The sequence below is a fragment of the Corythoichthys intestinalis genome, chromosome 14 (genome assembly GCF_030265065.1).
Source record: "Corythoichthys intestinalis isolate RoL2023-P3 chromosome 14, ASM3026506v1, whole genome shotgun sequence".
In the NCBI taxonomy this organism is placed as follows: Eukaryota; Metazoa; Chordata; class Actinopteri; order Syngnathiformes; family Syngnathidae; genus Corythoichthys; species Corythoichthys intestinalis.
The window spans coordinates 21,243,332-21,270,367 of NC_080408.1; the positions used below are offsets into that span (position 1 = coordinate 21,243,332).

General features: G+C 39.4%; 3 protein-coding genes across 5 annotated transcripts; 1 reads left to right on the plus strand and 2 right to left on the minus strand.

Moving 5' to 3' along the window:
- Window positions 1–448: 448 nt before the first annotated feature.
- On the minus strand, window positions 449–4,085 carry LOC130930146 (uncharacterized). 2 transcript variants are annotated; one of them, XM_057857899.1, is made up of 5 exons: window positions 3,869–4,085; window positions 1,999–2,139; window positions 1,532–1,650; window positions 534–1,373; window positions 449–460 (listed from the first exon to the last, which is right to left on the minus strand). In XM_057857899.1, the coding sequence occupies exons 1-4, from the start codon at window positions 3,999–4,001 to the stop codon at window positions 540–542; spliced, it is 1,227 nt and encodes a 408-aa protein (XP_057713882.1). In that variant the 5' UTR covers window positions 4,002–4,085; the 3' UTR covers window positions 449–460; window positions 534–539. The 2 variants fall into 2 exon arrangements, with proteins under 2 accessions (XP_057713882.1, XP_057713881.1); XM_057857898.1 differs by having other exon boundaries at window positions 3,797–4,084.
- Window positions 4,086–6,787: 2,702 nt separating this feature from the next.
- On the minus strand, window positions 6,788–14,682 carry LOC130930122 (protein enabled homolog). Its single transcript, XM_057857861.1, has 4 exons — window positions 14,349–14,682; window positions 14,123–14,269; window positions 13,917–14,038; window positions 6,788–7,565 (listed from the first exon to the last, which is right to left on the minus strand). Exons 1-4 carry the CDS (start codon window positions 14,605–14,607, stop codon window positions 6,813–6,815), a joined length of 1,281 nt encoding a protein of 426 aa, XP_057713844.1. The 5' UTR covers window positions 14,608–14,682; the 3' UTR covers window positions 6,788–6,812.
- A 4,214-nt stretch (window positions 14,683–18,896) lies between these two features.
- LOC130929936 (uncharacterized) lies at window positions 18,897–26,079 on the plus strand. Of its 2 annotated transcripts, none has more exons than XM_057857575.1 (9): window positions 18,897–18,927; window positions 19,713–19,774; window positions 22,866–22,967; window positions 24,669–24,755; window positions 24,832–25,013; window positions 25,088–25,140; window positions 25,216–25,530; window positions 25,625–25,800; window positions 25,897–26,079. In XM_057857575.1, the coding sequence occupies exons 1-9, from the start codon at window positions 18,924–18,926 to the stop codon at window positions 25,945–25,947; spliced, it is 1,032 nt and encodes a 343-aa protein (XP_057713558.1). In that variant the 5' UTR covers window positions 18,897–18,923; the 3' UTR covers window positions 25,948–26,079. The 2 variants fall into 2 exon arrangements, with proteins under 2 accessions (XP_057713558.1, XP_057713559.1); XM_057857576.1 differs by having other exon boundaries at window positions 25,625–25,789; window positions 25,897–26,019.
- Window positions 26,080–27,036: the final 957 nt, after the last annotated feature.

Genomic DNA, 27,036 nt, shown 5'->3' on the forward strand with positions numbered 1-27,036 from the left:
AGTTCAGGCGTTTTGCTTTGCTGCGTGCATTCCCAAATTGACGTGACTCATTATCGTCAGACTCATAACTGCAGCAGCTGGGGAAACCTCCATGCCGTCCGTGGAATAAAATAAATATTGGTGGAAACTGATTACGCCACACAAGCACTTTATTATGCTTGTTGTTAACACTTGTGTATGTAAATCTCATGTTGGTAGATTGTTTTCTTCTTGGAGATGAAATGCATGTGTGGCAGCTTAGCATTTTTTTTTTTTTTTTTTTTTTTTTTTTTAAAAACAGTGTTTGACAGTTGCCATCATATTTTCGGAATCAAAGCACCGTGTACCGGAACAGCATTCCGGCCCCGAATCTTATAACGGTACTGCGTTCCTGACAGTTCTGGCCCATTTTCACCCCTGATTACACACCAAACACCAAGTTGTACTTAAAATATTTTATTGAATGCTGACACGATAACCCCTGGATAAAAAAAAAAAAACAACATTACAATATAGCAGAGAAGTGCACAAAAACTCAGCCATGCGATACTTACCAGTTTCTAAGATTCAGGATCATCCCAGTCAAAGTATTCATCTTCCTCCTGGGGAAACCAGCGCTGATGTTGCCAGTACTGATAATTTAGAAATGGTTCGGAATTGTAGCCAGTGTGAGGTGCGCTTTTGGGTTTGACAAGACTCGGCCCGCCTTCATTGTACAAAATCTCTTGTGCAAAGGGATTGCTGCTGTAAGGTGTGAAGTTCTTATCCTGAGGCGGGGTTCTGGGTCTACACCGTCGTTTAGTTGTTGTAGTGGTGGTGGTAGTAGTAGTAGTTTGAGGTGCAGAGGTTACGGTACGTTTAAAGGGTTTCTTAGTGGGAAGAAAGAGGGTTGGCGTAGGGGGCGTTGTAGGAGGAGTCGGCACTTCGGCAGGAGGCAATGTTGTTCCCGAGAATGGGGGAGACTTACGGGGATTTTCATCCAAGTGAATTGGTTTTCGATTGAAGTAAAGAGGTAAAGGACAAAGCGCTCCAGGTGGGTAGCAATAGGGAGCTGCCGGGTTCTGTTCATAGTGCACATAGACTGGATAATGCACTGGAAGATAGGGATAGGACTGAGAATGAGGGTCTGAGTGTTGTTGGTAGAGGGGATTGTAAACCTGTTGTACATAAGGATACATGTGGGGATTGTTTATAATGTGCAAGTAGTAGAGGTACTTTAAATAGTGTAAGTAGGGATCAATGCTGGGTGAGTCCTTGCCCAGCTCACGCTTAGGGCGGTCCACGTTTTGGGGAATTTCAGGCATTTGTTGCTTGGGGGTCAAGGTGGGATGAATTGAGCAGGCGAGTGTAATTGAAGTCTCCAGGAATCTCATTGGCAGTACATAATAGCCATTCTGAAACAAGATTAGATGGATGGTTAGGCAACATTGCAGAGTGGATGAATATTCTAGAGGAAGCTTAGTGAGCAGGAAAACGTTTGGCTATACGAAACATCTTCAAATTCTATAAAATGGCTATAACAAACAATGGAATCTATTTGAATCAAACTTGCATCTTTTATCACATTGCAGCCACGATAAGGAACCACCAAAACGAGTCCACGCGCATTCTGATGAAGTGAATAGCCACAAGATTCCGGCACCTCATTCAATGGTTGTTTCCTACCAGCACCTGAAAACAGGAAAATTAACCACTCCAAACTAAAGTGAGTTTCTGTTCATCAGTTTCCCATTTTTAGCTCAAGTATCAAAGTAAATAGAGGCCTGTAAAATCAAGATTTAGGTCACATTTTGACCAACACATTCCAGCCTACAAAGCATTTTTATTTAGCTTGTGTGCCAGTTCATGTCAATCTTATCCTTCATGGAATTTTGATTCAATTTCATGCATTGTTTTAGCCTTGGGTCACTATTGAACCAAACTGACACCCATAAAGATTTTACCTCATGCACTCATCGTCAAAATGATAGTTGGCCAAATTTTTTATTGCTCAAAATTTGAAAGGAGCGGCGGCAGTACCTAGGTCAAGCTCCAAGTTTGCAGCTCCAATTCCAGTGACTTTAAATATCATCTTTAATGGGCCACATTGCAACATCGGCTCTGTGCGCCGCCATTCTGCTTCAACTTCCTTGAGCTCAGATGAACTCTGCTCCCACATTCCTTCAGAGGAAAAAAAAAAAAAAAAGTACTCCATTGTCAGTATACAGGGAGATCACACAGTACTTTTTCCACGTAGACGTGGAACCTCTTTTGCTCTTTATAAATTTTCCTCAATTCATGTCAAAACTAGGGCTGTCAAACAATTAAAATTTTTAATCGAGTTAATCACAGCTTAAAAATCAATTAATCGTAATTATTGGCAATCCAAAACATCTATAAAATATGCCATATTTTTCTGTAAATTATTGTTGGAATGGAAAGACAAGACTGATATATACATAAGTACTGGATTTGTTTTATAACAAAACGGCATTAACATTAACATTCTGTTAAAGAGATCCATTAATAGAAAGACGTAGTGCTTAAAAGGTAAATGTTAGTACAAGTTAGAAATTTTATATTAAAACCCCTCTTAATGTTTTCATTTTATTAAAATTTTCAAACAAGATAAACTAGTAGCTCGCCATTGTTGATGTCAATTACACAATGCTCATGGATGGTGCTGAAACCCATAAAATCAGTCGAACCCAAGCGCCAGCAGAGGGCGACAAAACAAAACAAAAAAAATGGACATGACACTCATTTTAATCTAAGCGGGGCATGTGCGTTAATTGCGTCCAATATTTTAACGTGATTAATTTTAAAAATTACCGCCCGTTAACGCGACACTTTTGACAGCCCTGGTTAAAACAGATCAATGGTTCTCAACATATAGTCTTTATTTCTTTCAATTTCAAAAATTTGAGATGTTAATTGGTCGTCTTTTCCGTACGAGTCAAATCAGCCTTCACAAGTAGCCTCCTATTTGATGTTAAATCTAGACAGTGATCCCTAGCTACTTCGCACTTTAAACTTCATGCCCTCAGTGCATCGCGGATTTTTTCTCAATTAAAAAAATGTTTAAAAATACAGAAGAGCTGTCCCAGGCTGATCGCGTAGTCCCTCAGGCAGTGAGTACGCTGGAGTTGCTTATTAAAAGTTAATGATTGACAGACAGTTAAGATTTGATCTTGCCTGAAACGTTGGTATGCCAAGACTTCAAAGCGACGCATGCATCAACATCGTTTAACTTGTCAAACAGTTGCTGCGGCAACTCGTGTGTACGTGAGCAGTTTTAGAGGACACCCATAAAGCATTTAAAAGACAGGCATTTTTCAACTTTTTAACTGGAATGGGAGTCTACATTTTTTGTCATTTAAAAATAATTTGGTGGGACAGTAACATGTTTAAAGCATATTACATTTGAAGTGTTAAAAACCATTTATTAAAATATACACGTTTTATTTTAATTAAAGTGAAAACATGTTTTGCATGCATTTCGCTCCAATGAAAAATTTGAATACATTTAACACAACGAAACAAAAATGGGAGGGGCTACTTTGCGATTTTTCACTTATCGCGGCGGGTTCTGGTCCCCATTAACCATGAAAAACAAGATCACTGTAGAACCAATGAGAGTTCAAGTTAGAAGTTTAGGTTTTTCCATTCAAAAAATGGGGAAAACATGTTTTAGCACAGTCTTACAAGAGGGGGGGGCATCCCTGGTGAGAAAGGTGCATTTTAAAATGTGTTTTGTCAGTTAATTTTGAACCAGGTTTTATCTATAATTCTCCTGATTTAAGGCATTCATCAGGTTAACGCAAGAAGGTGGTCTTACCTGAATCATCAGATTCTGACAAAGATGAGCTTTGGCGAGGGTTAAGCTCATTCCCATTGAAGAGAATCTTACCACTCCTTATTCCGAGCTCATCACCGAGTGCCTTCCATGGAAAACAGATGAAACCCGGGACGAGGGAGCACAAAAGCAAGACAACCGCAACTGTACAACATGAGGCATGTCGTCTTGGAGCGTCTGCCGTCATCCTTGGTGACACTGACCAAGTGGTGGAAACACTCGATTTTGAGGAACACCTAACTGAAAGGGCATCTCTTTGAGGGGAAAAAAGTTCTAGTCACACCTGTGCTCATTAAAGGCAGAACAGGTGAGCTCGTTAAGCACTACAATGCCATTGGTCATATTTCTTGGTGCGTAAGAATCCAATTCTTATTCTTAAACTCCCCTAAATAATTTGGTGTTATTTAAAAAAAACATTATAAACAATGCTTACATATTCACTATGAAGTTGACAGAATATTTGTTTAAATCAATAATCATATAACCCGTCATTATTAATTTAAATATGAGCACAAATCTGTCAGTTTCCCCTTACTTCAGGGGTCCCCAAACTACGGCCCGCGGGCCGGACTCCACATTTGGTCCGGCCCCTTGAACATTTTTTTGTTGTTGTCAATAGTGTTATTTATTTCCTGGCTTTTTTCTGTGAAGAACCCAGAGAGGGTTATTTGGTTATTATCTATTTAATTAATCGTGTTATTATTATATTATATTATATTATATTATATTATATTATATTATATTATATTATATTATATTATATTATATTATATTATGGGCTGTCAAACGATGAAAATTTTTAATCGAGTTAATCACAGCTTAAAAATTAATTCATCGTAATTAATCGCAATTCAAACCATCAATAAAATATGCCATATTTTTCTGTAAATTATTGTTGGAATGGAAAGATAAGACAGAAGACGGCTATATACATTCAATATACTGTACATAAGTACTGTATTTGTTTAGTATAACAATAAATCAACAAGATGGCATTATCATCATTAACATTCTGTTAAAGTGATCCAGGGATAGAAAGACTTGTAGTTCTTAAAAGATAAATGTTAGTACAAGTTACAGAAATTTTATATTAAAACCCCTCTTAAAGTTTTCGTTTTAATAAAATTTGTAAAATTTTCAAACAAAAAATAAACATGTAGCTCGCCATTGTTGATGTCAATAATTACACAATGCTCATGGTGCTAAAACCCATAAAATCAGTCGCACCCAAGCGCCAGCAGAGGGTGACAAAACACCAAAAAACACAAGTAACAAATGGACATGACACTGTGCTGTCATTTTAATCTATTTGAGCGGGGCATGTGCGTTAAATGCGTCAATTATTTTTACGTGATTGATTTTAAAAATTAATTACCGCCTATTAACGCGATATTATATTAAATTATTTTTATTTTATTTACTTTTGTTCCATGAAGAATTCAGAAAGGGTTATTTGATTGTGGCTTTCTGAAAAACAATGAATTTTTACATTTAGGCACTCCTACAATCATCACACTTTTTCTGTTACAAACTGACCCGGCTCCTCATCAGAGAAGGAAAAAGTTATGTGGCCCTTACAGGAAAAAGTTTGGGGACCCCGCCTTACTTCATAGAGCAGGGGTGGGCAAACCGGTCCTCGAGGGCCGCAGTGGGTCCTTGTCTTTGTTCCAACTGACCCAGCACAGATAGTTTAACCAATGCGGTTTCAGCAGAAATGTGAAGTACCTGACTGCAATCGACTGATTGCACTTGTAAAACAGCAGATTGGTGAAATGGTGTCCTCTTAATGGGTTGCAACAAAAACCCGCACCCACTGCGCCCCTTTGTGGAATAGTTTGCTCATAGTGATGAAGAATCTGCATTGGACAAGGTGATGATGCTGGAACTTTTGTTTGGTGCCGTTCCAGTGAGATTTACAAAGATGACTGCCTGAAGAAAACATCAAAATTCCCTCAGTCCTTGATGATATGGGGCTGCATGTCAGTCAAAGGCACTGGGGAGATGGCTGTGGTTAAATCTTCAATAAATGCACAAGTTTACATTGAAAATTTAGACTGCTTATCCCTTCAATTTAAAATGTTTGGGGATAATTAAATCGTTTTCCAAGATAACAATGCATCTTGCCACAGAGCTAAAACTGTTTAAACATTCCTTGAAAAAAAAGAAAAAACTCATCCAGTCAATGTCATGGCCTGCAAATAGCCCAGATCTCAACCCTATTGAAAACCTGTGGAAATTGGGGGTGGGGGGGGGGGGGGGGGGGTCCACATGATCTGGCAACTGCAGTCTGCAAGAATTGGCACCAAATTGATGAATACCATCACTCAAGTGCCTCAGACTGCAAGCTGTCATAAAAGCCAGAGGTGGTGCAACTAAATACTAGAGATGTATTTCTCATGATTCAATTTTCCTCCTCAGAATGGAGTGATTCTATATTTACCAGCACTTGCGCTATAAATAACATTTACTGACCACCACAATGTTTATTCATTTCTTTTAGTGTTTCTGAATGCTAAAGAGTTGCACTTTTGAACTAATTTTTTCAAGCTTTTTAATCAGAGTTTGTTCTACATGACAAAATGTTTGAGTGAGTGCTCGTCCGAGAATAGCGTTTCCATACTTTTTGCTAGGGGTTGTAAGCAACACAGATTTGCCAAGGTTTTTGGCAAAGGTGAATGTTTTAGCCAAGCCCAGTGTATAGTCTGTACACGTACCCTGCCCAATGTTTTTATAACTAAGTGATTACAATTTAAACCTGAAATACAATTTAAACCTGAAATTCATCACCTTTTACACATTTTGCAGATGCAGGCCAATCCAGTCTGTATAAAATGTTCACAACATTCAACTCAGAACACATACAGTAGTTTGAACCAGGTTCTTTAAAGAAATTGTCTGAAGTCATTCAAGAAATCTAGAAAGTTACAAAGCAGTAAATTACAAAAGTCAAACAATATAAGAATTAGAGGAAGGCACGTTCCAAGGAAATTTATTTGAGCTATTTTTGCTGATTGGCATACATTGCAGCAAGCAAGTCTTCATAAGAGATATAGTGCATAAGCTCAGGTGGGTATTGGAACAACGGATTGTATGGTAACGCAGTGGTGTCTGTCGCTGGTGCTGCCGTAGTCGGTGCAGGTATAGTCGTCTTCATTGGAGCAAGAGTAGTTTGAGGACCTTGGGGAAATTTTAAGAGAGTTGCCGATTTACCAGGATCATTTTGTTTGGAGTTCCCAGATCGTGGCTTATGTTCTGGGAAGTTCCAGAGGGATGGGTTGTAGACAGGATACTCTGCCATTCCATTGGGAACCTGGTATGGCCTAGGCATATTGTGTACGTAAGGCATGTGCGGCATGACTGGGTAATGAGACATATAGGGGTTGTGGGGTGCAGGCAGCCTGTAATTGTACATGGGGTCCTTTGGCAATGGGGGCTTCTGAAGTCCAGGGTGAGGGACAGGTGGCCAATTGGGAACAAAGGGCCACTTGGGGACATGAGGCACAGGATGAGGAGAGTGGGACCTGGGCCAAAAAGGGGATTGGGACAGGCCATGAGGGTCATTTGGAGACCAGATGCCTAAAGGAGAGCCTGGACCTCTGGGGATAGGGGGCACCTTGGGGACATGGCCCATATTTGGCACCTTGGTTGGAAGTGGGGCTGCGACCTTCGGGGCGTCAGTCGGAGAATGTTTGGTGCACATTAGCAAGACTGGAATTCCCTGCCAATGCATTGGAAGAACGTAACTTCCAGCCTGGAGAGAAACAAAAGAAAGGATTACACAACTGCATGTTGCTAAGTACCTACAGAGTAGTACTATTAACCTTTTGGCACAAACGCCACAAAATTGCAACATTGCTGACTTAACAATCCAGAGGTGCAAATAAGGTGCCTATTTTGCACCAAAAGATGACAGACATCTGCAGTAAAACTCAGCCATGTTCTTGTCGTATTTTGAGACTTTTGTGCTTAAAAGATTAAGGCGGCACCGGAAATATTGAGAAATATTTGCGGTAGATGTAGTAAAATTCATATTCCAGCCATATTGTGACAGTAAAGTTATGGAGAAAAGCAATTTCATAATTTGATCCAATTTTTTAAGGTAGACGATATGTTACAGGGACTAAATGGTCACATTTTTACTCGTGACTGCCACCTCCAGCCTGAAGCAGCTCATGCATGATGCGAATGCTAGTACAAGCACAAACAAAGCAATGAGCGTTTAGCATATCAAATCAGCACCACAAACCTAAAAGCAGTAGAGCTGGGAATCTTTGGGCACCTAACGATTCGATTACGATTACGATTCAGAGGCTCCGATTCGATTATAAAACGATTATTGATGCACCCCCCCCTCTTTTTTTTTTTTTTTAATGTTTTGTACATTAGTTTCAAAATTGTTCAAAAATCCTCTCAGGCTAAACCAAACTACTATTTCAGTATCAAGTTAATATATAACAGTAAACAAATATGCAAAAATAACAGTAAATAAAATACTCCAGTCCCCGTTCTGTATCAGCAGCTTTAAACTACATTCAATTAATTTAATGTTGTGAATCAACCGTTACAGTTGTTAAAATTGTTCCCGTTATTCCATAATTTCCCTTCTGTCTACTTTTGACATGTCAAAGTTTTAAAACTTTCATCATTTAAAGATAGATTCAAGACAAGATTTTGCCGATTTAGGAGTATTTTAGATAAAAAATTAATTAGGTTCGCTACAAAACAGCCATCTAGAAAAGTCTTCTGCTTTAAGATGGCGGCTGTTTACTAACGCCGCCAAGTCTGTCATTTCGCATCTCTGTTCAATAATACAAGTTCTAACACCGCCGTCGTCCGTCATTTTGCGTCTAGTTCTACATATATTCAGTGGGGAGAACAAGTATTTGATACACTGCCAATGGGAAAACCCATTGGCAGTGTATCAAATATTTGTTCTCCCCACTGTATGATATCTACTGTAGCCGTATGTTTGTAGACACTAGCAGTTTTAGTGGAGAATTCATGGAGTGGAAAAGTTTTTTTTTGTTTGTTTTGTTTTTTTTTTTAATTAAAAATCCCATATGGTCTCAAAAAAATTAACATACCCTATTTTTCGGACTATAAGCCATTACTTATTTCTCGCCGTTTCTACCCTGCGGCTTTTATAAGGAAGCGGCTTATTCATGATTTTTTTTTTTTTTTTTTTTTTAATTGAATAATTTGACATTTTAAAAGAATGGCTTTCCAAATTTTGCCTTCACACTCTAGCTCTAAGCCACACTACACAGCACCAATAAAGCTTGCCAGAAGCTCGTCAGACTTACTCAAAAACCCAGGATTTTATAGATGAATATGGCTCCATGTGATACTGTATGCTGCTACAAAAGAACAATTTTTAAATGGATGAGCATCCACTATTTGCTAAGACAAGAGAACGCGATGCTAGCGTTGATTAGCAGTTTTCAACTGGCATTCGGAGATATTTATTGTCACAGTATGCTACAACAAAGCTGCTATATAAGGGCTAGCGCTAGATGTTAACAGTTTTTAAGAGGATTTCATCCACTTCAAGTTTAGGCAAGTTAAAGTGGATTAATGACCTTTAAGTTTTTCAGCATTCAGACAACACGAGTTTGTGATCTTGATGAGTATATCTGGTTAAACAGGCACGTACGGGGGGGTGCTAGAGCCCCTTTGCCCCTACATGCCCAAAGTGCCCCTTTCGACAATGCTTTTTTTTGTGCCCCCCCCCCGCATGCTGTTCCTCTGACCAAGGTGTGTGGTGAGTGAGGACATTTGATGATTGAAAACAAACGCCATTACCCTATTAAACCGTTATAGTTTTCTACTTTAAAGTGATCCTCGATCTTTAAGACATGTAATTCTTAAAAGATAAACGTAAGTATGATTTATAATAATTTGATATTAAAACCCCTCTTAATGTTTTCGTTTTAACAAAGTTTGTAAAATTATTTTTAAGTGATATGTCGCCATTCTTGTTACGTCGCAGTGCGTGAGTGCGTGACGTGACTTGGCCCGTTGCCGAACTTTCAGCGTGTCACTCTTAGCTACCCCAACATGTCGTCGGTTCTGCCCTTCCAATATGAACCAGATCGGAAAAGTGAGGAGCAGGACAGCACTGTCGGTCGTTCACAAGACGAGCAGCAAAGGCTAATTGAGAGCAGAAAATAAAGTACCTGATAAGACAAGTTGGGAAAAACTGGTGATGTACTAGCGGCAAGTGCGTCTCAATGACAATGGAGCTAGAGAGTGTATGCTGTTGAGAACACCGGTTTATGTTCCTCAAGGTAACCTATTGCGTTTTCAAACTTATCCCAGTATAATTATGTAGATTTTTAGCATCCAGAGCTGTCGTGTGCCAACTGTCCTCATTAAATTCGTCATCTGACGGGAACAAATCCTGGAATCGAGTGTAATCCATGTCTTGTACATTGTAATGCGTGGTAGGTAGGATACGTGAATAAAAGTACCAAAAGGGGGAGAAGCTTCCATTTATGCACATTTATTCACAAAAAATAATATTTCCACCTTGACCACTCGGGAGCTCAGCGGTACACACGCGTTCCCAGACGAACTCCAACATAAAAGTAATGTCCATGTCAGAGTCACTGTCGTCACTGTAGCGTGCCATAGTGCTTTATTTGGTATGATTTGGGGAAAACTCCCACGAAGAATAGTCAACAAAAAAAGAATAGTAATCCAAATCCGCGTTTTTTTGTTTTTTTTTCACTCACTCGAAGATCCAGGAATTAGACCAATCCCATGATAACGTTGCAGCTGCGATCAGGCCGTCGAATCCACAAAATAGACGGATCCGAAAAGCCTCTGTAGGAGCGTCAAATCCATAAAATAGACCGATCCAAAACCAATATTGAAGCTGCGGTGGGACCGTCGAATCAAGAAAATAGACGGATCCCTTACTTGCCTAACGACCCAGGAAAAATGTTCGGGCACCAGTTGTAACGCGTGGTAGGTAGGATACGTGCATACAGGGACCAAAAAGGGGAGAAGCTTCCACTTATGCACATTTACTCACAAAAAATAATTCCACCTTGACCACTCACGTCACTCCGCTTGTTTCAATTTGACTGGAAATTGCATCCAAAAAGCACATCGTGGCATTTTACTTCGCGAGTTTAAGCAGCAATACACAGTTGTTGTATACGCTACACATTTGGAAAGATCCCCTTTACGTCACCACTGCGAGCCCGCAAAGCATGGCACCAACTGTCGGTCAAAATGTGTTCTAAATATTATTAAAAATTGCCATTGATTTAACAATTTATGTGTTTCTAACAATATTTTTTAGTACAGGAGAACAATTTTGGTTAATTAGAGCCTACGTGTATTCAAGGTAGAGGATCACTTTAATAATAAATTACCCCAAGGCTTTTTTGACGCGTGAGTCTACTCTCTACAGGCAACCATATTTATCTAGAAAGGTACACATCTTTAAGTTCTATAACAATTAAATAGTTTTGAAAAAACTGCTGATGGTAGGTCAGTGACCATCTAATTTGGTTTGTTCTCAGATGACCAACGAGTAAAGAAGTTTTTTTATATAGAGGTTGAAGGAAGAAACGAGGCAAAGACCAACTCCGTCACAGCCAGAAAGTGTTGATGACAGTGTTGATTTCTATTCACTGTTCCCCGCCCTCCCCATGAAAGTGTCACAGTCACAGCCAATTACACTGTAAAACTCATTGAACTGGAAGTTATGTTGTTGTAAGGTGCACTAAATTTTTGTCCATGTGCCCCTTTTGATCTATGAGCACCTGCCCCTCCATCGGTCTCTGCACAGTCCTGTTAAAAATACATATTTTTGATCAATCTATCCAATGTTAAGATAAGGACACCTCAGGGGTCGCGTTAACCGAATATTTTCCGTCGTTGACCGATTTTTTAAAACGGTGACGGAAAAAACTGAAGTCCACCTGTCATTTTGACAGGTTGCAATTCACACCCCAGACCGCTGGGTGGCGAGTGGGCATATTAATTAGCTATTGTCTCTCTTGATGCATGACGTCGTTGGCCTTACTCTGAAAAATGTCAAGGCAACTGAGTGTCCGAAGTTTCTTCAAAAAGCCCCAAAACGACGATGGTGTTGATAAAAGAGGTGAAAAAACAGGGACTGCACAAGCGGGCACGCAATTCAAGTCCATGCGCGCCAGGAGGAAGGTGTAAGACTCCGTTCAGGCCACAGCAGGTGAACTGTTAATTTCATTGTTCCATAATGTAGCCTACCTACTGGGGCCACAGTCAGCTGTTTTTGTCACTGCGGAGAAAAGTTACTTATTCATCTGCTTGATGTGTGATGGCACAGTGTGGATTCTCTGTTAAGCTTGTTCGGACAGAATATTAATTTAAAATGAATGAAAACTAAATACTATTGAATATGTTGAAGCGGTATGCAATGTTAAGAGTCTTGTTAGCTTGAATTGCTGTGTCCAGCCGCTGTAGCTCTGCTGCTCTCTGTGAACACGCGCGGCTCTTAAGTGTCTGTCACGTGCCTGTGTCGTAGCCGCTAACGCGCTCGGCCAAATGGACACACAAGTACGTAAGGTGAATTATGCCAAACAAAGGGTCACCACAATGTCATTATCATCACTTTAAAAATTTAAGTGACGGGTAAAAATAGATTATGACCGGATTTTTATGACCCTGTCAGTAGAGCAGGGCGGTAAACCGAAAATTTACCGTCACCGAAATTCTTAACGATGACCGACGTAATTTTGACCATGTCGGTAAATTCGGTAAATTAATAAAACAAGAAAATATAGTCTTTTCATCCCGCTTTGATTCTGTGTTGTTCGTCTATGTTCATTCCCCTTTAAGAAAGCAGTGAATGTGCTTACGTAGGGAGTCACGTGATCATCAGGAAGCCAATCAAACAAAAGCCCGGTAAGCTAACGCTAGCAGCTAACGCTACAAGCAAAACGTGATGGAGTGTGGCTTAAGGGAGGTTCACCAAACTTTCAACCGACATTTAGTAGACTCTTGGTGGCATCCAGACGGGCTTTCACCCGCTGTCCTCCTTTGTTCTCACGATTTCCGGAGATGGTGCTTTCAGTGCTTTCTACTGGTAGCCAGGCTAACGCTAGCTAGCGGCTAACGCTACAAATGAACGTTATGGAGTCTGATAGCGGCTCTAACCTTGTCGAAACGGCTGAACTTAATGAGTGGATTGGGCACGGACTGCATCTAGCAATTACTATGTGGCGTTATTTTGTATCTGTCTGTGTGTGATTCCTCTGATAGCTTTTGTGATGGTAAAGCATTCAGCATAAAGTACAATCCAACGGCAAAACTTATAATGACCGAGAAATGGCCCCAGCTATTTTTATTAAAATGCACTGGGGGGAAAAAAAACCTTAAACCATAAAGTAAACACTTGTATTTAATAATTATGTCACAGCAGCCATTAACAATAAGTTGTCTTTTTGAAGTGTACTGTTCAAGCTGCAAGTCATTTGTGTTACAATTACATGTTTGCACAGGCATATTGATTTTGACAATGTACATTGTTCAAGTCATACACGCTGTTATAAATGTTCATACTTGAATTCTTATTGCTTACAATACATTTTTATAAACTTAATGTTTAGACTGCATGTACAATTGTTAAATACAGTATATCAAATTGAATGCTGGTAAATAAATCAAGAAATAGTTAATTTGTATTTCATGCATTGATTCAGATTTTCAAATTATATAACAGTCCGCTCGGGCGAATTTATCGTCATTTATCGTTATCGAGATAAATCCGCTCAATTTATCATGATACATGTTTAAGGCCATATCGCCCAGCCCTACCTGTCAGTCAAAATGACAGACAACAAAAAAAGTCTAGCGCAACCTCTGGGACACCTGCAGTTTATAGTCAAGTACGGCATATATGTGGATTTCTTTCTAAAATGTGAAATTTACCCGGTGCGCCTTATAATCGGGTGGGCTTTGTAGTCCAGAAATTACAGTAAATACATATTGTAGATTTCACGTTTTCCGCACTTTCAATTACAAATGTTTTTTTTTTTTAATCAACGGGGGGGGGGATCTTCAAATATTTTAAAAATTGTATATAATTTTTTTGTGTTACCATTACCTGTTGAAGCATGTAACAACCACCATAAGGAACGTAGATGAGGAATCCGAGGGTATTTCGATGCACAATGTAACCGCAGTTTAAGGGCACCAGGGGCAACGGCAATGGAGGTGCGTTTGGAGCTGTGTGAGACAATGACAGGAAAATCAAATTTAAGTTGCAAATGACAGCACCTCCAAAACATTTTAAAAAACATGGCACTTCACCTTGCTGCACTGTCATATGGGAGAGCCATGGGGTCTTCACACTGAGCTTCATGTGGTGATCTCCACACTGTAGAGATGTCAAGCGTCTCAATGAAGCCTCCTGGGATGTGGGTGGCTTTAGTGGTATTGGGCTTACAGCCCAGTCGCCTAAGCACCATTTTAAATAAGGAAAATACATTTTACAGGAGTTTGAAAACAGGGCAATTTGAATTGGTCAATTTCTTACCAGTAGAATCAGCTTGATAAGCGGCCTCATCCTGGACAGAAATGTTTGCCTTCTTGGATTTTTCTTCCAACAAAGGGGGATCCCCATGAAGAACCTCCCCAAACACAATCTTACCCCGCCTGAGGCCCTCAGGTGAATATTTTCTTCTGTCTGCTTTCTTCAGACGATAACAGTCGGCCTTGTACACCAAAAAACACGCTACAATCAGCGCTGAGGTCATCTGGAAAAGTACAACGTTTGCGCTTTTGTTTTTATGCATCTCGTCGCTATACTTGTGACACTCGTGCAAAGAACCGACTCCAGCATTTTAGCGCTACTTTAGAGGTGAGCGCCACTTCCGGGTAGCGTGAAGCGGCTGTAGCAACCAATCAGAAGGCAAGTTGGGAAGTCGTAATTGATTATACAAAGATTGGACGCACCTGTCTGGAGACCGGTTTTCAATTGGCTGCATAATTTTAGGTTGCAAATATAAAATACACTTTTAACAAAACATTGAAACTTAAACCTTTTTCGACCACAAAAGGTAATAACCTACCTCTGATAATGTCGCTTTCTAGACGGCAAAATGGACATTTGTCCGCAGCTAGCATGATTGAGATGGTAATATTTATTTACAATTAATCATTTTAAATCACAATTGTTTGCCCACTGCCACCATCTGCTGGAGTAACGTTTTATAACACATAAAATTGAATTGACACAGAATTAATGGTCAACAATGTACGTAAATTTTCATAAGCGGAGTTTAAGGAGGGGCAAGGCCCCTCCTGGTGGCCGAAAAGTGTCATTGCATGTCATTGACTTTCCTATATGGTGGAAAACACTCAGGTGACTTAAACTTCCGCTTTGAGACCCCTAATTTGGCCAACTTTCAAAATTTTCCGATATGCATGTGTGATACATCATTGGAAAGCTTAAAATCTCAATTTTCTGGGGGAGAAAAATTTTGAACAGGCGGGCATTTAAGAAAAAAAAAAAAAGTTTTTTAAACAGCAAAACCCTATCTGGAGGTGAGAGCACGCAAGAGCAGAATTACAGACGCCATGACTTTAACGAGATATTATTGCGTACTTACTTTGTTTCGATCCAAAAACTCCATGTAGCATGTATCACCGAGTGTCAAGACACAGCTGTGAATGCCCACAGCTGGATTTTTGGGAGATTTTATGGGTGAAGCATGGTAATATAACAAGGGGCGCGATGCAGATATCGCAGACATCAAGGAGTGGTCGAGATTTTCTTTTTCATATATTTACCCTTTTAAACGGGTTTTTTTTTTTTCAATTTTTCTTTGTTTGGACCGATTATTTATCATCTCATATATCGGAGAAAATGCGACAGTAACAAAAAAAAATACAATTAAGCGATAGTTATGAGGTAGATATCCGTGACTTTTTTACAGACGCCGTTTTTTTCATTGTGACATAATTTGTTTAAAACATAGGCAGATTATGACTTTTGGGGCAGGGGGGGCACAACATGTTGATGACCCCGAAACGCAGTGTCAGCAATAAGATTCATTTACAAGAATATTTATAATAATCAGCAGGGGTGAAAGTGGGTCGAATTTCTTGCCGGAACTCCCCGATGTGAAGGTCGCCATGGAGCCAGAAATATTATTTATTTATTTTTCATTCAAAATAGTATTTTTTCAATGATTTGCAAATTAAAAGTTAACAAAAACAGCAATAACTCCAACCCCCACCTCCTAATTTTTATTTTCCCCCATTTCCTCACATACTAAATACAAAATCTCAATTTTAACTACTTAAGAACATAGGGAATATATTAAAATTTAAGTTAATATAAACATGTTCTTTTTTTTAATAATAATGATATATGTAACATACATTCAGAAAAATAAGTACAAATGACTTAAATTATGCAGAGTGAAATAGAATATATTTTGAAGATCGCGCAAACATTGACTTTTTAAATCATAAGGAAATGAATAAGTAGCCTCACATAAATGAACAAATATAGTCCAAAGTGCTCATTGACAGCTAAGATGTTCTGAACCTCCCTATTAGAGTAAATAAAACTAAATATGATAAATAAGCCTCCTCAACTCTTTCGTTGCGCTTGAAGATTTCAATTCAACAAGATTTTTTTTTTTTCATTTTTGCGGTTCCAGAAAAACATGCACATTTGAACCAATCAGAGCTAACCATCTCTGCTGATCACATGTCAGTATGTCAGCCAATTGAGCAGATAAATGAGTCCAGGCGTTTTGCTTTGCTGCGTGCATTCACACATTAACGTGACTCATCATCGTCAGACTCAGATAACTGCAACAGCTGGGGAAACCTCCATGCCGTCCGTGGAATGAAATCAATCACAAATATTGGTGGAAACGGATTACCTACACAAGCACTTTATTATGCTTGTTGTTAACACTTGTGTATGTAAATCTGATGTTGGGAGATTGTTTTCTTTTTTTTTTAAATTTAATTAATTTATTTATTTATTCATTTATTTATACATAGCGTTTTGACAGTTGCTGTCATATTTTCGTAATCAAAGCACCGTGTACTGGAACAGCCTTCCGGCCCTGAATCTTATTCCAGAACAGCATTCCGGCCCTGAAACCTATACCGGAACTGCGTTCTGGCCCTGAATCTTATACCGGAACTGCGTTCCTGACCGTTCTGGCCCACTTTCACCCCTGATAATAAGTTGAAAATGAGTGTTTTTTTGTTTCCCATCATTCTTGAGGGGAATTCTAAATCAGGCTGCTGGCAGGACAGCTATACTTTTCGCCAAGATCACCATCCATTGAGTATGGTACGCCCGCTGGTGTCGAGCCAATGTAGTTACCTCAGTCAAAAATTGTATCCTCTGGGCGGAGCCATAGGGGGGTAGATTTGTGTCTTCATTATTCGATCGAAAAAAAAAAAGTCGCTTCAATCAAAATATATATTTTCAAATAAAAACAAGTCACTTCAATCAAAAAAAATGTTTTTGAATGCAAAAATAAATTTGAAATAAAAAAAAGGTTTTGAAAGCTATTTTTAGTTGACTTTTTTGATTGAAGCAACTTTTTTTTGATTGAAGTAATGTTGTTTTGTGTTTGGGCCACATTTTGGCTAGGACATTATTATTCAATCAAAAACTAAGTTGCTTCATACAAAAAATATATATTTTCAAAAGAAAAATCATTTCAATCAAAAAAAGAAAATTTAAATCATAGAAAAAAAGTTTTTGATTTGCGAAAAAATATTTGAGACTCAAAAATTTGCATTTTAACACATAATTTTTCATTCAAAAAAAAATTTCTTTGATTTTAGCGATTTTGTGTTTGGGCCATATTATGGGTTGGATATTTGTGTCTAAATCATTCAATTCCCAAGTTGCTTCAATCATAAAAAAATATTTTCAATTAAAGAAAAAAAATCACTTGAAAAATAAAATTTGCCTTTTTTTTTTTTTTTTTTTTTTTAATAATACGCAAAGCAAATTACCATCTAAGGTGCTAATCACATCTGTTCGAAAAATAAATTTGACCCATTATAAAAATATATTTTTTTGTTCATTTCATTCATTTTTGTTGTTTGTTTTCTTGCTTTACAACGTTTATATATATAGGAAAGTCAGTTACATGCAATGATACTTTTCGGACACCATGGGGGGCCTGGCCCCCCCTAGCCCCCCCTCAAACTCCGCTTATGGGTTAAAAGTTTTTAAAATATGTGAGTGAATAATTTTTCAAAGTCTTTTTTTTTTTAAACGAAATATGAGACATCAATTAATGATTCAAACCTAAAAATGACAGACATTTTGAATAATAAATATAATTACTTACCTTCATTTCATGGCTGGGTTGAACCAAAAGCGGTTGCGCGACGTCTGTAAACGGGTTTTCACGGTAAAACGGACAAATTAAAAATAGTTCGGGGGCTTAATGTGCCATGAATCTGCTATGGCAGCATATAGATATATATTTCTATCAAACACAACAGTTGTTTTGGCTTAAAATACAGCAGTTTCTTTTAAAGAGGAGTGCAAGAGCAGAAACTGCTTTTGCAGTCTTGTCTGTGTTTTCCGCCATATATATAAAAGTTGTAAAGCAATAAAGTAAACAACAAAAATGAATGAAATGAACAAAAAATATATTTTTATAACGGGTCAAAATTATTTTTCCAACAAATCATGTGACTAGCACCTTAGACGGTCATTTGCTGTGATTATTTTTAAAAAAACAAAAAAAATTGGGGTAATATTGTCCCTACCAATGTTGAGACCAAACCTACGCCCTGGCAATGAACACATATATGGGAACAAATATCTCTACATCACCAATCCAGGATGTAGTCTTAAATTTGATAGCGACCCTACAAGGGTAAAATGAATGTTAGCAAAATTAGCTCATGCTGGTGGAAATCTGTCCACCTTGAAAACCAAGAAAAATGATTAACTCATTGTAGCAACTAATTGACCCCTCTTTTCAATGGATTTCATAGTATTATAACAGAGTAACATTGCTATGGTTACACACCACAACCACTCGTAGTTCATCTCCATGGTTACTCACAACAATAAGTGGGTATGAAGCATTATTGCATGCATGCCTAGAACATGGGTGAGTTGACTTGCACTTCGTATGTCTGTACACTCTTTGTCTTTTGTTATGTTTCAATTGGTTATCAAAATGTCTTGCGACTTACTGAACTAGCAACTCAGCAGTCTTGGTGAGTGAGGTTGCCAGCAGATTGCAGGAAACACAAGGACAAATAACCAGGAATAGATTCAAAACTATAAACTGTATTTTAAGTTATTATTTAATAAAGTTTAGTTAATTCACACTTCATTCAAAGTATATAATACATGGTATATAAAAACATATACAGTATGTTTGTACAATTAGATGTGCGAAAAGGACACTCCAAGGAAGCTATTTAAAGCTTTTAGTAGGAGGCCCAGTTTTTCAAAAATATGAGATACTGGCCAGATATCTTTGTACATTTGGACAGCATGCACAGACAAATACACAGATATACAATTAACCACAGATAATATGAACATTTTGGTTACATTGGATTAGATCCAAAGTACAGTAGAGTGTTACCCAAAGAATCAGCATATTAGACATACATTGCTAGGAGTTGAGCTTCGAGTTTTTTCTTAAAAAGGGAGAATGAATGTGACATTTTAAGCATTCCATGTCATTCACTCCAAATCGGTGGTCCTCTGCACACAATAAAATAACATATAAAGCATCTGAAAGGTAAAATCAACGTCTATTTTCTATAGCACTTGTCATATCACCGGTGATGTCGAGCTTGACATGATGGGAGAGGTGTGGTAGTATCCAATTCTGTACTAGATGTTCCACTGCACACTAATATGAATCTGTTTTGCCTTTAGAAATTGAAGCTGCAAAGTTAAAACATGATATCCAAGAGCTCCTCTTTGACCTGAACAACTATGTGAGTACTAGCCTACCACCAGGGAGCATTCGACGGCCTATGTGATAGAATCCCGTTTAGTTTCTGGCAAGGGTGTAAGTTTGGTCTCAACAACGGGGGTCAGGGCTACTTTTATCAAGAATATGAACCTAATTGATATTCTACGTGCACGTGATACACCGTTTGATTAAAACTTTTGTTTTCAAAAACTACAAAAGATATTTTTGAAAACTTCAAGAATAAATGTCTGGATTTTACTAGCCAATTGAAATTGCAATATTTGAACATAATTTATATTAACATACACAATAAAAACAAATTTGTTAATAATCTCTTAACTATCCAAGAATGCAAAAAAACATTTGTCTTAAAACCACTCAACATTGTCAGTCAAAGTTAAATATAACTGAAAAAAACTTTTTAGAGTATAACAAAAAATAAATAAAAATGGAGCCTTCCTTAAGATAAAACACTACTGCTTTTGTGCACAAGCACAGCCAAACTCAACAAAAGCTTTTTACCTCGATTATGATTAATGTATGATTATCTGAAAAAATGTCTGTGTGGGCTGCAAATAAAAATATGTTTAAATAACTAATGTAGAATATACATTCATACATTTTAAACAATGCAGGTCATTAGCCAATCAAATGTGTGTTTGAGGGGGAAAAAATGGACCGGCACATTCAGCAAGGGAAAAGGGATAAATGCAATTCTGAACATAATTTTAAAAATTAAAAAAAAAAAAAAACAGTGGTATGAAAATGCATCTGAACTTTGTCAAAATCATAAAGATGAAAAAAAATGCTTTAACTAAAACCACTCAAATGTTTATAGGTTTTCATATTTTAATGAGTATAGCATGCAAACAATGACAGAAGGGGGAAAAATACTGTAAGTAAGTGAACCCTCTGCCCAAGGAGACTTAAAGAGCAATTAAAACCAATTTGTACCAAACAATTTAAGGGGCAGTTTACATGGTGACTCTCCGAGAATACAAAAAATTTCAAATTTGCATTTGCGTCTCCATTCGAACAATGTCGCAATTCCGCGTGAAAACGATGTAGTATTCATGCCAGGCCCTAAGGGGGCAGAGCAGATTTACAGGGCGACAGAGAATGATGCACTTTGACCCCACCAAGCTCCGTCAGCCCGGAAAAATATATGCCCACCCACTCGAAGCAATGGCATTTTTCTTTTGTTCAAAAAGGCACAAAAATGGAAACATTCAACATATTTCATTTAAAAATATTATTAAAACAGTAAATTAAAGCCGACATTCCGCCATATTTGCTGTTTTTGATATTTAGTAGCACCGCTGCGAACGCCCAATGTGATGTGTAGGGGTGCTGATGTTATCGGTACCGTCTCGCGCCGCGGGAGCCTTTGATATGCATGCCGAGGAAGCCCCCCTCAATCCCCCGCAACCGGATTCTTCCACTTTGGAGGCAGGATTCAGAATTTTTCGTCTTTGCCGACACCATATGCACCCGAGGCAAGTCAGCTACTCAGTCATTGCGTCTTTGTGTTGCAGAGTCGCCATGTAAACTGCCCCTAAGTCAGGTGTGTGCCCAATCACCAATGAGCTGCCCTGCCCAACATAAAACACACACCTGGTAAGAATCGTCTTGATGAGAAGCATTGTCAGATGTGCATTATGGCTCGGTCAAAAGAGCTGTCTGAAGACCTGCGATCAAGGCTTGTTGATTTGTATAAAGTTGGAAAAGAATACAAAACCATCTCAAAGTCTGGATGTTCATCAATCGACAGTCAGAGAAATTGTTTACAAATGGAGAGTTTGGCACTGTTGCTTCTCTACCAAGGAGAGGGCGTCCACCAAAGATGACACCGAGAGTTCAGTGCAGAATATTCAGAGAGGTAAAAAAGAACCCAAGAGTGTCTGGTAAAGACTTACAGAAATCACTGGCACAGTCCAATCTCTCTGTGTGCACATCAACTATATGTAAAACTATGGCCAAAAATGGTGTTCATGGGAGGACTCCACAGAGAAAGCCACTGCTGTCTAAAAAAAACATTGTTGCTCGTTTAATGTTCGCAAAAAGGCACTTGGACACTCCACAGAAATTTTGGCAGAATAATTTGTGGACTGATGAAACCAAAGTTGAATAGTTTGGGAGTAACACACAACGTCATGTGTGGAGGAAAAATGGAACAGCTCACCAACATCAACACCTCATCACCACCGTGAAGCATGGTGGAGGGAGCATTGCGATTCGGGGCAGTTTTGCTACCTCAGGCCCTGGACAACTTGCAATCATTAATGGAAGAATGAATTCAAAAGTTAATCAGAATGTTTTGCAAGAAAACCTGAGGCCATCTGTCAGACAGTTGAAGCTAAAAAGAGAATGGATGTTGCAACAAGACAATGATCCAAAACACAGAAGTAAATCAACTTCAGAATGGTTTCAGAAGAACAAAATACATGTTCTGGTGTGGCCAAGTCAAAGTCCAGACTTGAACCTCATTGAGATGCTGTGGCATGGCCTAAAGACAGTGATTCATGGTAGACATCCCAGGAATCTGACTGAACTACAGCAGTTTTGTGGAGAAGAATGGGCCAAGATTAGTCCTGATAGAAGTGCCAGACTGATCTGCAGCTGCAGGAAGCATCTAGTTGAAGTTATTGCTGCCAAAGGATGGGCCACAAAATATTAAATGTGATGGTTCACTTACTTATTTTTCCCCATTCTGTCATTGTTTGCATACTATCCTAATTAAAATATGAAAAACTATAAATGTTTGGGTGGTTTTAGTTAAAGCAGACACGTTTTTCATCTGTGTGATTTTGACAAAGATCAGATTACATTTGATGCTGATTTTATGCAGAAATGTGAGAAATTCCAAAAGGTTCAGATACTTTTTCATACCACTGTAATTGACTTAATGGTAGGGTCCATTCTATCCAAACAACATAATGGGAAAACAATCTAAATTACCTATATTACTGAACTCATTAAATAATGCAAATAAGATTGCTTAAAGGTTGGTGGGGACAATTTGAGTATCGTGAAAAGTTAGTAGCGTTAAGTCACTACTATGCAAACCAACACCCTTGGTTTCTGGGGTTAATCAGAGGACCTGTTCTTATTAGGGTTTATGTGACCCGCCCACCAACTGCATCAGGGCAGGAGTCCTGAGCTACCACCGCGAGTCCGACAACCCTCGACTCGACATCAAATCTGCGGATTTGGAGGTAGGAACTAGAGTGATGCGTAAAGGCAAACTTCCTTGCATGAGGCAGGAGCTGTAATCAGAATCATTCACGAGATCTCTACTTCCTACAGTGGGGCAAATAAGTATTTAGTCAACCACCAATTGTGCAAGTTCTCCTACTCGAAAAGATTCAAGAGGCCTGTAATTGTCAACATGGGTAAACCTCAACCATGAGAAACAGAATGTGGGGGAAAAAAAACAGAAAATCACATTGTTTGATTTTTAAAGAATTTATTTCCAAATTAGAGTGGAAAATAAGTATTTGGTCACCTACAAACAAGCAATATTTCTGGCTGTCAAAGAGTTCTAACTTCTAACGAGGTCTAACGAGGCTCCACTCGTTACCTGTATTAATGGCACCTGTTTTAACTCATTATCGGTATAAAAGACACCTGTCCACAAACTCAGTCAGTCTCACGCAAAACTTCCCTATGGTCAGGACCAAGAAGCTGTTGAAGGACACCAGCGACAAAAATGTAGACCTGCACCAGGCTGGGAAGACTGAATCTGCAATAGGTAAAATGCTTGGTGTAAACAAATCAACTGTGGGAGCAATTATTAGGAAATGGAAGACATACAAGACCACTGATAATCTCCCTCGATCTGGGGCTCCATGCAAGATCTCACCCCGAGGCGTCAAAATGATAACAAGAACGGTGAGCAAAAATCCCAGAACCACCCGGGGGGACCTAGTGAATGACCTACAGAGAGCTGGGACCACAGTAACAAAGGCTACTATCAGTAACACAATGCGCCGCCTGGGACTCAAATCCTGCACTGCCAGACGTGTCCCCCTGCTGAAGAGAGTACACGTCTAGGCCCGTCTGCGGTTCGCTAGAGAGCATTTGGATGATCAAGAAGAGGACTGGGAGAATGTGATATGGTCAGATGAAACCAAAATAGAACTTTTTGGTAGAAACACAGGTTCTCGTGTTTGGAGGAGAAAGAATACTGAATTTCATCTGAAGAACACCATACCAACTCTGAAGAATGGGGGTGGAAACATCATGCTTTCGGGCTGTTTTTCTGCAAACTGTGTAAAGGGAAGAATGAATGGGCCCATGTATCGAGAGATTTGGAGTGAAAATCTCCATCAGCAAGGGCATTGAAGATGAGACGTGGCTGGGTCTTTCAGCATGACAATGATCCCAAACACACAGCCAGGGCAACAAAGGAGTGGCTTCGTAAGAAGCATTTCAAGGTCCTGGAGTGGCCTAGCCAGTCTCCAGGTCTCAACCCCATAGAAAATCTGTGGAGGGAGTTGAAAGTCCGTGTTGCCCAACGACAGCCCCAAAACATAACTGCTCTAGAGGAGATCTGCATTGAGGAATGGGCCAAAATACCAGCCACAGTGTGTGAAAAGCTTGCGAAGAGTTACAGAAAACAATCGGCCTACGTTATTGCCAACAAGTGGTACATAACAAAGTATTGAGATGAACTTTTGGTATTGACCAAATACTTATTTTCTACCATGATTCGCAAATAAATTCTTTAAAAATCAAACAATGTGATTTTCTGGGTTTTTTTCCCCACATTCTGTCTGTCATGGTTGAGGTTTACCCATGTTGACAATTACAGGCCTCTCTAATATTTTCAAGTGGGAGAACTTGCACAATTAGTGGTTGACTAAATACTTATTTGCCCCACTATAAGTGGATCTTTTTCCACTCAATTTTTTCAGCCTCCATTCGAATGTCCGTCAACATGCGAATACTGCCGCAGGAAAGCCATGCCTGTGCTGGATTGGAGATGGGAAGACGAGCTGGAGGTCAGACGCAGCCGAGTGCTCTTAATGGATGCTCTGTTGGGCATAGCTCACATCCACCCCTGGGTTTCTCTCTCAGGCGGTGCCAGAATTCTGTTGCGCCGAGCGCAAGCTACTGTGCGTGGCCTTGCTGAGGAAAAGGCCTTTGGTGGATGAAGAGGACGAAGGGCATGGCAAGCCCTCTGATCTGGCAGCTGCACTGCTTAGCGACCGAGAGAAGAGGAATGCCAAAAATATTACCGACCTCTCACGTGGACTGATGTAGGAGTTTAAACAGACAAAAAAGCCGGCAACAGTAATATTGAGAGTCTAACGTAAGCAATATGTCGTGTTAGGGAACTAGCAGGCTTAAAGAGAGATGATGATGCCTCCCAAAAGGCAGAAACCAGTGAGTAGGGCGAGACATTTCATCAGTCGTCGGTTCTGATCAAGGAAGTATTGATTATTGTCTATCGGCACACAGCTCCAGAAGCAAAGATCCTCAGCTTCCGGCTCGGTGGATCCGCCGAAGAGGGAGGCTGGACGCTGATGAATATTTCTGAAAATGTTGTACAACTCAAAAACGAGGAAGACATATTCATTTGCGACCACAAGCCTCCTTTGTTTGGAATTTGTCATCATAAGGAGAGAAAACACACTCTCACACTGGATCGTTCTCGCACTCAAACCACTCACTGTAACTGTTTTTGTATTAACAGGAAGGGGAGTTTCAACAAAAGTTTTACACGGACGGCAAGCCCTTTCTTAACATGTTCCCAGATGGCTCTGCTCAGCTCTTGTATGCACCGACTACATTATTACATCTCTTAAACATGCCTTTTTTCGTACTCAGGCATCTAAAATTGTCTCGTCATCCTTGTCGTTTCCGACAGTTACCCGGGAGACCGCTTGGCTCTACTCTTTATCGTCACTAGAGACAAAGAAAGGGTTTGCCTCGTGTATGACAACAACCAAAACGCAACACATCACAGAGCCATTCGAGGCATCTTCCAGTCCAATGGCATGGCGACTTGTTATCACAGCAATGGAAACATATGGTAAACAGATGGTAAAAAGGAATATTGACGTTCATCAATTTCGCTCTTACACTAGATTAGATCTGCAAACGGTCAACCCCCATGTATTGATTATCCGATTGATTTAGGTTGAATCTAAACAAGGCTGGTGGTCAATGTTTGGACAAGAAGGGTGCTAGGACCCGTCGATGGAGTTGGAAAACGCTTCCTCCCCCTCACCTGCCTCCTCTCTTCCTGTCACTCAATAAAAACATTGGGGTGCGGGTCCTGGGAAAGGATCAGATTTTCATCTCTTTCCTGGCTAAAGGTCAACAAGCACGGTGCAGTGTGGGTAGTTGCTGTGTTCAGGTAAGAATTTGTTTTCATCTTATTTAGTTGGGTTTGGGAAACAAAACCAATTTTTTTATAGCATATACAGTGGGGCAAATAAGTATTTAGTCAACCACTAATTGTGCAAGTTCTCCCACTTGAAAATATTAGAGAGGCCTGTAATTGTCAACATGGGTAAACCTTAACCATGAGAGACAGAATGTGGAAAAAAAAAAAAAACAGAAAATCACATTGTTTGATTTTATAAGAATTTGAAAATCATGGGGGAAAATAAGTATTTGGTCAATACCAAAAGTTCATCTCAATACTTTGTTATGTACCCTTTGTTGGCAATAACGAGGCCAAACGTTCTCTGTAACTCTTCACAAGCTTTTCACACACTCTTGCTGGTATTTTGGCCCATTCCTCCATGCAGATCTCCTCTAGAGCAGTGATGTTTTGGGGCTGTCGTTGGGCAACACGGACTTTCAACTTCCTCCACAGATTTTCTATGGGTTTGAGATCTGGAGACTGGCTAGGCCACTCCAGGACCTTGAAATGCTTCTTACGAAGCCACTCCTTTGTTCCTCTGGCTGTGTGTTTGGGATCATTGTCATGCTGAGAGACCCAGCAGCCATGTCTCATCTTCAAAGCCCTTGCTGACGGAAGGAGATTTTCACTCAAAATCTTTCCATACATTCATTCTTTCCTTTACACAGATCCGTTGTCCTGGTCCCTTTGCAGAGATACAGCCCCAAAGCATGATGTTTCTACCCCCATGCTTCACAGTGGGTATGGTGTTCTTCAGATGCAATTCAGTATTCTTTCTCCTCCAAACACAAGAACCTGTGTTTCTCCCAAAAAGTTCTATTTTGGTTTCATCTGACCATAACACATTCTCCCAGTCCTCTTCTGGATCATCCAAATGCTCTCTAGCGAACCGCAGACGGGCCTACTTT

Excerpts from the sequence above, each read along its gene's own strand:
- LOC130929936 (XM_057857575.1), top strand. Across the intron at positions 19,775-22,865 it reads TCTTTGACCTGAACAACTAT|GGTTTATGTGACCCGCCCAC; the intron begins GTGAGTACTAGC and ends TGTTCTTATTAG. Across the intron at positions 22,968-24,668 it reads TCAAATCTGCGGATTTGGAG|CCTCCATTCGAATGTCCGTC; the intron begins GTAGGAACTAGA and ends CAATTTTTTCAG.
- LOC130930122 (XM_057857861.1), bottom strand. The coding sequence starts at position 14,607 with ATGCATAAAAACAAAAGCGCAAACGTTGTACTTTTCCAGATGACCTCA. Across the intron at positions 14,270-14,348 it reads TTATCAAGCTGATTCTACTG|GCGACTGGGCTGTAAGCCCA; the intron begins GTAAGAAATTGA and ends AATGGTGCTTAG. Across the intron at positions 14,039-14,122 it reads CCATATGACAGTGCAGCAAG|CTCCAAACGCACCTCCATTG; the intron begins GTGAAGTGCCAT and ends TGTCTCACACAG.
- LOC130930146 (XM_057857898.1), bottom strand. The coding sequence starts at position 4,001 with ATGACGGCAGACGCTCCAAGACGACATGCCTCATGTTGTACAGTTGCG. Across the intron at positions 2,140-3,796 it reads GTCAGAATCTGATGATTCAG|GAATGTGGGAGCAGAGTTCA; the intron begins GTAAGACCACCT and ends TTTCCTCTGAAG. Across the intron at positions 1,374-1,531 it reads GCTGCAATGTGATAAAAGAT|AATGGCTATTATGTACTGCC; the intron begins GCAAGTTTGATT and ends ATCTTGTTTCAG.